Here is an 11,410-nt window from a genome sequence, read left to right on the forward strand (position 1 = left end):
TGCAGAATCATTACTTCGACTTAAACAGTGATGAAATGTCCATCTCCAGATCCAGGTTTGGTCCGGAGTGCGTTGTTGGCGGGTTTGTTTTGTGTTGATGGTGCATTTGGGGAAACCCACCCAAACACGGAGAGAACGAGCAAATTCCACACAGAACGGCCAACTTCACGAGATTCAGGAATTGAACCCTGGACCTTCATTTTGTGTGGAAAGAGAACTAACCACTTGATGATTTTTGAGTATTTCAGTCTTCTCTCTGATGTCACGGCTCCTGACATATTAAAAACGGTTTACTTTGCGTCTGTAAGTCCCACACTGACATGACATTCGAGTCTCTGTTGAAAATGACGTCTCGCAGCTCCTTCCAGGATAAACTACTAAAAACAGGGAAAACATTCTGACTCCGATGCACTTTTGACAGAGTTCTTTTATTGCGGCGCGAGCGGGATCCCTCTGGCGTCCGTGACCTGTCCCTCCTGGAGGTTTTTGACCAGCTGAGCGAGCCACCTCTTTGTGGTCGTGTCGTCTTTTAAAACCTGGGCGAAGGTGGAGTCTTTGAGCTGGTCCGGCAGGCACTGGCGCAGGGCTTCTCTGGCTCTGCAGGGAGAAAAAATACATAAGTACGACCAGATTTGCACCTCTTTAATCTTAGAAGCTGTACTGGGTTACATTTTCACCCACTAAATAGGCCAAAATACCGGGGGGTGTTTGGGAACTTCCTTTTTTGAAAAGCAAGTGGTGATGTTGAGGAGGGGCTGTCCGTTCATGGAGGTGGTTCTCCCCAAGGTTTCTCTTTTTCCCCCTGGGTTTTTGAGTTTTTCCTCACTGTGCTGGTGAGTCTAAGGACAGGGGACATCTACGCCGCTCGTCGACACCTGCTACCGATGCTTATTTGGACATTATGTTTGCCTGGACACTTAATTCGCCTGAACGTTACATTGTCATATTTACTGCTCTGTTTCATTGCCTGACAAAACCATTGATTGATTGATTGAACATACATGGTCCCGATTGTTTTGTGGAAATAACCTGGCGCACCTTCCTACCCAGAATGTTCCGTAAAGTCACTATACGGAGTTTTAAAATGTTAAAATTATGTATTTTCCTCCCCACGGGGCAGATGGACCGGCTACAAGCCTCCACAGTGCTCTAGGACCTGTCAAATCAACATCACATGGGCCACAGAGAAATATAGAGAAAAATAAACTATTTGGAGCTGTGCTTTTAAGCTGTTTTGGGGAGGTGTAAAGTCCCCATACGAGCGATCGCTGTTATTGTTTACTTCCGCAATTTTTGCCCGATGTTTTGGTGAATGGTCGGCAACAGCTGATGCATCCAGGTCTCTAACTCGGTTTTATAAAGTGATGATCTGTTACAGAACAAGAGAAGCAATGCCCTCTTTATGAACATTGTTTTTGCCGATCATAGGATTTTAATAACATTTTTATCAAAGATGAAAACGTAAAATGCCTACCACGGCCAACGGATGTGACGACATCGTGATCGCTTGTATTCACCTTATTCCGGAGGCTCGCGTGGGTGCCGCCATGAATTGTACCCGCCCCTTTTCTCCTATGTGTTAACATGGGACTGGAGAAGTCCAGATAAAATCAGTCACTACACGAAAACAAAGCCGTTTTTCGGCCGCACTGAGAAACGGTGCAGTGTTGACATGTTGGTGCAAATGAACATTGGCCATTTTACACAAATCAATCGACTAAACATCAGATTTGAGCGGAGAATATTTTACCTCGGCCTCCGTTAAAATGAACGGGCTTCGCGCTCGACCGGAAGTGTTTGGACAACGGAAGTGCCGAGAACAAAGTGGCAAAAGTGGGCGGGGCGGAATAAGGTGAATTGGAATCCTGTTTACTAAGTATCTAATAGAGTCGCCCCTGGCCATTAGGGGATGGTGTCGCAGCAATGTCAGCTCCCTGCCATGAGGACCATAGAGAAGCACCTTCCTCGCCCATTGGCTGAAAGCGAATGATCTGCCTGAGGGAGGATGTGAACTGGCACCAGTGTGTTATCTCAAATCCCTGACGATCAAAGGCCCCGGAAGAACTACAGAACAACATCCGAACCCAAACTGATAATATACGGTCAACGTGCTTGAGGAGTGAATAAGTGTATTGACAATAGAGGCTGACATTTAAAATACATTCTTTTCAAAAATCTTTAAAAATAAATGTCAAAAAAGGATGTTTCCACACCCCACCCTGTATAAGTTTTACTAGGAGTGTTATGATTAAAAGGACTGAGAGGACTATTGTATATGTTTTCGGTGGAAGGGGGACACAGGGAGAACAGAAAACTTCTTGACCTTAAACTTGTACCTCAGTGTGAAACGAGGAGTTATCTCAGCCTCACTAAACATCATTCATTATTCATTAACTCTTGTCTTGTTACAATGCTTTTAGCAGACATATGTATCAGTGTTAAAGGTAAATGGAAATGCTTTTAAACAGCTACAGATGCGTGACTCACTTTTCTACTTCATTCACAGAAAACAAAACACAGAACTCGCCTTTGAAACGTCCACTCCCTCTTTGAACTTCAACAACTAAAGTGCAATCAGCCACAGTCGTTAAAACTATACAAGCCTCTTCTCCTGAAAGAGCTCAGGCTTTTCTAATGTGAGGTGCACTCTCCTGATATGCATTATTAACACAAGAGGCTCCACTAATGGACTTAATAACACTAACTAGGACAGGTCTAGATCTAAAAGCAAAATAAAAATACAAGATATGTTAATAAAGAGTTGATTCATTCAGTATCTTTTCTAGAAATGCTTTAATTAAAAAAATAATCTATTCATGTGCTAATCATGTTAACCACCTAATTTCACCCATGAACAAATCCTGCAAGGACATTTGTTTGAAACTGCTTATTCATAGCTCCCTCTAGTGTTTTCATAATATATTACATGGATCTTTTGGAATGAATGAAGTCGATGGAAACAGATGTTGTACCTGAGATTATCGGAGAGTCGCAGGTAACAGCGGACGACGTGTTTTAGGAGGCGAGCGGAGGGTTCTTTGGAGAGCTGCAGCACCATTTTACCCTGAAGGAAATAACATGTGGGCATTGGTTTTACACTGAGGCAAGACTTTTATGAAGTCGTTATGGAGACAGTTTTTAGTCAGTGATGTATAAAAGGAAGAAGTGAGTCCTTTGCTGTCGTTTGATAAAGTCCCGATCAAAACTTTAAAGGGATATTTCAGGATTTTTGACATAGGGCCTCACTTCCTAGTTATCCAGAGTGTTGCTGATTTCTGGAGATATTGTTTTTGTAATTCATGCAGTTCTTATATTTGAAGAGTTACATGGCGCTAGGCTAGTGCAAGGCTAGCGCATTTCTATGGTATCAGCTAGCCTGCATTAAAAACAGTCTGACTCGCTCCCACAGTGCACCTGAAGCAAATCACTTATAACGCTATAAATGTCGATAGAATAATTTTTGGAATATAACTGACCTTGCATCACATGAATGATCGCATTTTGAGGGACTATTTTCTAGCAGATCACTCCGCCACTGCGTAGCTTATACAACCACGAAGCTGATGCTGCTCAAATATAAAGTATTTTAAATGCAAAATGGTTAAAATTACTCTATGGACACAGACATTTATATGGTTAGTCTGGTGTTATAAGTGATTTGCCTCAGGTGCTCTGTGGAGCGGGTCAGACTGTTTTTAATGCAGGCTAGCTGATACCATATGCGCTAGCCTTGCACTAGCCTAGCGCCGCGTAGCTCTTCAAATATAAGGACTGCATGAATTACAAAAAAAATAATGTCTCCAGAAATCAGCAACACTCCGGATAACTAGGAAATGAGGCCCTATGTCAAAAACCCTGAAATATCCTTTTAAGACCAGTTGAAAAATGGCAAAAATTAGCATTTTGCATGGTTGGATCTTAACCTTCAACATGCAGCAAAACAATTAAACTGAAATTGGCTGTTTTGCAGTTGATAAAAAGTTTAGGACCTGTGGGATTTTAATTTTGATTCTGAAAGTTAGTTTTTGCACTTAGCACAACCTATTTTTGAAATGACTTCAGCAGGGCTCGACACTAACGTAGTCCCGTCGTCCCGGGGACGGAAAAAAAAATGCACGGGACGAGATGAGATCTTACCCGGGACGGTCTCGGGACGATAGGCCTTTTTAATATATATGTATTTTTAGGGCTGCAATGATTCATCGATTAAATCGATGAACTCGATTAGTAAAATGCTTTGAATAATATTTTCCCGCTTCGATGATTTGCTTAAGTAATATTTCTCATTAAAACCGTATGAAACGGGGCCGCCTACGCGCTCGGAACTAAGTGGCGCTTGTTTCTGCACGGCCGCTTCTGAAGAGCACAGCACTATGGTTGTAAACATCAGAGCGGAGCTCGCTGTGCTAAAACTCGTAGCCGGGCAGAGCCAGGTAGCGGAGCAGAGAACCAGGCTGTTGTTATCATCAAAACACGGCTCAAACAAGAAGAAACTCCGCAACGAGAGGCGAAGACAGGACGAAGGTTAGCGAGGCGAAAGGACACGGCTCCCCCCGCTCCGCTACCGCCACAACAATACTAACAACTGCATCAGTGATGATTTACCATCAGGACGATCTACGCTTTCATCCACTGTTACTTCAAAGTGTGACATGATAAGGTAACTTCTCTCCTTTCCCCCCTCACCAAACACAGACTTTTACATCCTACTGTATCTACTCCTCCGTCGCTGCAAAGTGGTTTGCGCTAAATATCTTTACGCTGTATCTACGATTTAAAAAAAAAAAAAAAAACACACACAGATTTACGTAGAGTGACCACCAGTCCCTCTTTTGGCTGTACTGCAGAGCCATGTCGTTCTCCTCCATGCTTAACATGTCCCACTTTATCACTGAAGCCCTCATGATTTTTGTGTTTAACTGCTTAATAATATATTGCAATCTGTTGCTCGCCCAGTGTTATAAAAGTTGTAATAATGAAAAGGTTGGTCTTTTTTAGTGGGATAAAAAAAAACCCTGATCTATAAAAAACTAAACTAATTCCTCTGTACTTCAAAGTTCTGCCAAATTGTCCCACTGGTCTGTTTAAACTATTTATGGTGGTCACACTATTTCAAAAGCAGAATAAAACTCCAACAGTCACACTGTTTCATCTGTACTTTAAATTTCTCATATCCATCCTTTCATTGCTCACAACAAATACATTTATGAACCATAAACACTGACACATTATTCCCTGCTATAGCAATACTATGACAAAAATACTTAAAATGTTTCTCCTCTTTTAGGAAACCCCTCTGGTTGAGATCCTGGGAAAGAAATGAATCACCTGAGCTTCAGCAGAACATTTCAAGATTCTGTTTCCAGTCAGGACCTACTTCACTTGAATAAGAATAAAAGTACTGAATATTATAAAGACACTCTGAAGCTGCTCTCGCTCCTCGTCATGGACATAAGGACAGGCGTCTCTTAATGAGAGTCAAATGTTGCTGCTTTTGGGACAAACTAAGAAATTAAGAATAAATGATGTTATTTCTAGCAGAAAAATCCTTTCTCCTTTTATAATCTGCTCTAAAGTCATGAAATGTAGTTTTTCAATATAAATGCAATACATATCTGATTACTCGACAAATTGATGTAAATAATCAATAGTTGCAGCCCTAATATTAATGTAAGCGAGTGTGCATGCTTCCCTATAAAAGAGCGAGAGCTCTATAAAATTCGGGACGGTTCACATCCATTTCGGGACGATGCCAAATGGTTTTCGGGACGGTGTCGGGACGGTCATGAAAAAAGTTAGTGTCGAGCCCTGGACTTCAGCAATGAAGGTTAATTTGAAGACAACCTTTTGTTACAGACCACATTTAAAAAGGCAAAAATGTGTGTGTGTGTGTGTGTGGATCAAGTCGAACCGGAGAAATGTGCTCAAAAAGTGTGGGTTAAGAGGTTAAAGGCATGTGGTCCTAAACTTTTGATTTCATTGTTGTTTTCAACAAAGATTTGTTTTGCCATCTTTCAACTGGTCTTTAACCTTTGATCGGGGCTGTATAATTACATATAACAAGTAAATGTTATTTTACATTACAATATATAAAATGCAAAGGCCTAATGTAGTTGTAAAAGCACAAAAAGCATAACATAAGGGCATTTAAACAAACATTTCTTTGTTTGTTTTCTTTCTTACCAGGATCATGGCGACATGTGAGAAGCGCTCGTAAGTCTGACAGATGTAAGCCAGGCCAGTGTCATCCAACAAGATCTTCTGCAGAATGAATGTGGCCACCTGCAAATGACAGGACCATGTTGAAGTGTTTACAACTTTTACCATTAGTCTCAATAATAGTAAAAGCAAAGAAGTGTTACCGTTTTCGACAGCTCGCTGCCCGACTCCATGATGCGCAGGCACAGCGGGATGATTTCAGTCGTGAGGAGAAAGTTGATCACTTCTTGTTCATCTGTTTTGACCAGTGCTCCTGTCAAACAAATACACAACATTTGGTTCATCATGGAATCATTGATTCCAGCGATGCCAGAAACCAAAACTGTTAAAGTACCATCAAAGTGATGAGTAATAACAGAAGTTGTACCTATGACACCAAGGCTTGTTAGGCGTAAATACTCGAAAGGCCTCGTTTTGCTCACAGTGTGAAGGAATGGATACAGGAACAGAGGAATGTGCGCAGCCAGGAACGCTGACCTAAAAAACAAAGCACAAAAGAACAACACTGGATTAGCCACAGTAAATCTTCAAAGCAGAACAACACAACATCAGGGCTATTTAGCGTAAAAAACAAGTTTGATTTAGTCGATAGGAAGTCAGTTTTATTCTCATTTCTCCAGCTAGGTTTTACCCAACTCTAAAAGCTTCTTGGAAAAAGCATCCAAACAGTGACAAAGGTGAGAGTGAAAATAGAACCAAAAAAGTGATTAAAAAGAAAGCAACAAATGAACAGCAAAAACACAATAAACAAGCGGCAACAGCGTGATAAAAAAAAGTGATGAAAAAGCAAAGAAAGAGCCACAAAAGAACCACAAAAAACTGCAAAAACAAGACAAAAGAGAGACAAAAACACGACGAAAATGCTTTAAAAAATGCGACAAAAACGCAGCTTTTAGATGTTGGTAAAGTTGAACTGGAGGAAATGTGCTCAGTTAAAGGGACTAAACATAGTTTAGAAATGTTACTGAGAGTCTTTATCTCAACAGATCATCTCCCTGGATAACGTTAGCATATCGACGAGCTCTACAGTAAAAAACCTTGGAGTTTGACCAAGACCTCTCTTTTAAAACACATATAAACCAGGCTTGTAAAATAGCGCTCTTTCACCTGCGCAACATTGCTATAAGACGAAACATCCTATCTAAGAGTGAATCAGAAAAACTTATTCATGCATTCGTTTCATCAAGGCTGGACTACTGTGACTGCCTGCTTGCAGCGTGTCCTAAAAGCTCCCTGAAAGTTTTCAATTAGTTAAAAATGCAGCTGCAAGATTAGGTGTGTTTAAGATGAGCGAGGCGCTGCAGGCGAGCGGTGCAGGCCGGTCAGATTCGTGTCCAAGATGGCCCCGCCTCGCTCTGACGCCACCTGTGCGACGGTGCCCGTATTCTCGTGAGACCCAGGCGGCTGGAGCGCCTTGGGTAGGCGAGCGAAGTTGCTTTTCTCCGCCTCGCTCGGCTGCCTGAACTACAAAGGCCAAAGGGATTGTGGGAAATGAAGTGCTGTAAACACGTACGCTGACAGAGGACTGACAGATGATTGGATATGAGTTGTGATTAGATCAGAAGCGTGTTGCCCTGACGCTCCGCAGCCCCTGCATCCTTTTTTCTCATCACCAAGATCTACTTAAATCTGCGGAAATGCTTCATATTTGACAGAAAGTGCCAGTGTGGTCAACATGGCCTACATGTAAATAAGCATAAGTTTATTATTCTAATCCTAAACTGTAAGAGGAGAGTCTATTATTTTAGCTATAGTGATGGGGCGCCTGTCTGGTGTGTGGGAGAAGCAGAAATGTGTTCACAAACTTTAACAATAGTTTTATTCACAAACTCTTTCTAACAAACGCGAGACGCTGCGTGATCTGAGGCTCCTCTCTGTTCTCGGGCTGAGATGTGTCTGACTTGATTAGAGGCGCCTTTCTCCGCCCTCGGACGCCACCGCCTGGTCTCATCTGGAATCGAGGCGAGGCGCACTTCCTCTTAAACACACCTATTGTTAACGCGGACAGAGAGAAGAGAACACATCACACCTGTGCTAAAGTCTCTCCATTGGCTTCCTGTTGAGTTTAGAATCAAATTTAAAATCCTGCTCCTCACATTTAAATCCATAAAGGGTTTAGCTCCACTCTATCTCCAAGATGCTATCATTCCATATCAGCCAACCAGAGACTCCGCTCTCAAAACTCAGGGCTACTAGTGTTTCCTCGAGTCTCCAAAATCATTGTAGGAGGCAGAGCCTTTAGCTACCAAGCTCCGGTTTAATGGAATAAACTCCCAGCCCACGTTAAAGAAGCAGACACTGTCCCTACAACTATATTCACAACTAAAATCCTGCACCGTCACTCAAAAAGTTGTTACTTCGGGTCCGAATTGCCGTCATGCATGAGCTTAATATAGAAGGTGCAGTTACATGTATAACCTGAGGTGGCAGTAGTGAGTACAAAATGGCAAACTTGCATCTAGCCCCTTTAAGGTGAGGGTTAAGAGGTTAAAACTGCATCTTTACCTTGTTTCTGGATGTGAAGCGACACATTGTAGAAGTGCCAGGGCATTGCAGACTCTGTTGGATTGATGGGCGGTGAGAGTGGGAGGGTTTATAGACGGGTAAATGTTCACGATTTCCTGCCAAACACAACACATTTTACACATTAGTTAGCTCGGGTGTGTGCCTAGAAAGCATATGAAAAACTGGCCAAACTGTGAATGCAAAAAAACAATGAGAAAACAACAAAAAATTACCAAAAAAAACCTACAACAACTGACATACAAAGTGACGAAATCGTGACAAAAAAAGCAATGAAAAAGCCATAATAAAACCAAACATAATAGTGACAAAAGAGCATGCTGGAAAAGCAACAACTAGTGACAAATAAGTGACTATGAAAAAGCAACAAAAAAGCCACAACAAATGACAAAAACATAGCTGAAACGCAATAAAAAAAAGGAAAAATTAACAAAAACTGAAATAAAAAGTGACAAAAACGTGACAAAAAAAGCAATGAGAAAAGCGATGAAAAAGCAACAAAAAATCCATAAAAACACAACAAAATAGTGACAAAAGAGCATGCTGGAAAAGCATAAAAAACTCATAGAAAAAAAAGCAATAAAAAAACAACAAAAATCGACAAAAACATCAGAGAAAAGAGAAAAAAACTTGGCAAAAATGCCTTCAAATGAGGCATTACACTGTTGCTCTCCAGTCAGTTTTAGATTTTGGTTTTTGATTTGAGAAAATGCGCTCGGTTCAGGCGTGGGGTCAGAGGTTAAACATTACAAATCCCTCACCTGTAGAAGGGCAGCGATGGTGCCACAGGAGTGCCAGAGCATGGGGGCCAGATCGGGCACAGACTCGCGTTTCTTGCTCAGCTCCAGTAAAGCGTTCTCTCTCGTCTCCGGACTCGACAGCTCATTGATCCACTGGTAAATCTTCTCCCGGTCCACCTGAGCCAGGGCTGTCACGTTACTCACAGCCTGCAAAAGTAAAGCAATAACATCAGCTTAAAAAACACAGGAAAGTCAGCAGTGAAGTTTTATTGAATTTCTCCACTGTGGGAGGGAAACTATTTTTCAGCAGAATCTATAGTTTTATAGAACATATATACATGTTGTTGTTGCTGTGTTTAATTTTCTTTTCACATTCCAGACTTTTGCAAAACAGTAGAGTGGTGTATTGCTATAGAGTTTGGGAATGTGATGTCATATTGCTAAGCATTATGGGATTAGCAGCAATTGTAAACTAAGGGAGATTTTAAAAGTTAAAATTACTGTTATTGTTCAAATTAAAACACTTGGACACCAAAGAAAGTTAGATGTATTTACCACCAGTAACTCAGCAGCTAATGGAATTGTTCCACGGCTTTGCCCCACTTTTATACTGTTTTTAGCTAATGTTAGTCAATGGAAATGTATGCTAACAGCTGCAAAGATGGCGGATCTCCATGGTAACTGTGGAATTTCCTATCTCTATTGCTTGTATGTGCCAATAAACATGTTTGAAAGCTTCAAAAGGAAAGGCAACATCTAGTTAGGTTAAGTTAAGAAAGTATACACTAAAAAATAGATTCAAAGATGCACACGAGAATGTGCCATAACATCATCTCAACAGTTTTTAGACCCATCATCAAAATACAGAAAATTATTCTGCAATATCTTGAATAGGGTAAACACTTACAGCTCCTGTGGCCAGCATTATTTCCAGGATTTAAACTCTGCAATGCCTGGAAAATAAACCCTTGTGCTTGTGTTGAAGAGTCGAAATAAGTAACTTTATACAGTATGTATACGGTGGAGATACTGTTAGCCGCCAATGCTAGCAGCTAGATCGCGCTAAACTTTCAAATACATCTATATCACTTTGTCCGAGCAACAAAAACGAACGCGCAACATCCTGAAAAATATCTAAAATAATACCCCGTTGATGAAAATGATCACCGTAGGGGTAGGGAAAGGAAATAATCATTGAAACTTTGGTCAACGCCAAAGAATGGAGCTAGCATTGGAGCTAGCCTCAACACACATAGTGAGCGATCTCACGAGATTTTGACATGGTATTTTATTTTAGATTTTTATTTTTATTTTCATTTTTTATTAACAGTTTATGAATGAGAGAGCTGAAAATCAACTATTTTTATTTAAATTGTGTCATAATAATAAAAAATAAAAAAAAGAGTAAACGAAGACAGAAAAAAGGAAATTGTTTAAATCCAATGTTTATTTTCTTCAATTTCACCGAAAGTACGAGCTTTTAACCCCTTAATCCCCTGCCTAAACCGGGCAAGCGCATTTTCTCTGGTTCGGCTTTACCCAAATCTAAAAGCTTCTCGACTAGAGAGCAAGAATGTCATCTGAACTGACGCCTCATTTGAAAGCTAAGAGTGATCGTCACATCGTCACATTTTTGCCACTTTTTTGTTATATTTTGGCCACGTTTGTTACTATTTGTCGCATTTTTTGTTGTTTTTCTTTCAGTTTTTTGTTGCGTTTTCGTCACGTTTTTGTGTCACTTTTCTGTTGCAGTTTTGTCGTTTTTTGTCATGTTTTGCCACGTTTTATCACTTTTTTGTTGCTTTTCCAGCAGGTGTTTTTGTCACTTTCTTGTCACTTTTTGTGGCTTATTTGTTGCTTTTTCATAGATTTTTTTTAGTCATGTTTTCACCACGTTTTTGTCACTTTTTGTTGCTTTTCTGTCACGT

General features: G+C 40.8%; 1 protein-coding gene across 2 annotated transcripts; it reads right to left on the minus strand.

The window, feature by feature from the left end:
* Nucleotides 1-414: 414 nt before the first annotated feature.
* LOC306967785 (CCR4-NOT transcription complex subunit 9) lies at nucleotides 415-10,716 on the minus strand. 2 transcript variants are annotated; one of them, XM_079562968.1, is made up of 8 exons: nucleotides 10,390-10,712; nucleotides 9,504-9,689; nucleotides 8,725-8,840; nucleotides 6,587-6,696; nucleotides 6,363-6,472; nucleotides 6,184-6,282; nucleotides 2,973-3,064; nucleotides 415-597 (listed from the first exon to the last, which is right to left on the minus strand). In XM_079562968.1, exons 1-8 carry the CDS (start codon nucleotides 10,405-10,407, stop codon nucleotides 429-431), a joined length of 900 nt encoding a protein of 299 aa, XP_079419094.1. In that variant the 5' UTR covers nucleotides 10,408-10,712; the 3' UTR covers nucleotides 415-428. The 2 variants fall into 2 exon arrangements, with proteins under 2 accessions (XP_079419094.1, XP_079419093.1); XM_079562967.1 differs by having other exon boundaries at nucleotides 6,363-6,696; nucleotides 10,390-10,716.
* Between the last annotated feature and the right edge of the window lie 694 nt (nucleotides 10,717-11,410).

This window comes from Gobius niger (assembly GCF_951799975.1).
Source record: "Gobius niger genome assembly, chromosome: 9".
NCBI classification, from domain to species: domain Eukaryota; kingdom Metazoa; phylum Chordata; class Actinopteri; order Gobiiformes; family Gobiidae; genus Gobius; species Gobius niger.

Coding starts and splice junctions, on each gene's coding strand:
- LOC306967785 (XM_079562967.1), bottom strand. Junction 6,283..6,362: donor GCAGCGAGCTGTCGAAAACG/GTAACACTTCTT, acceptor TGTCATTTGCAG/GTGGCCACATTCATTCTGCA. Junction 598..2,972: donor CGACTCTCCGATAATCTCAG/GTACAACATCTG, acceptor TTCTCCCTGCAG/AGCCAGAGAAGCCCTGCGCC.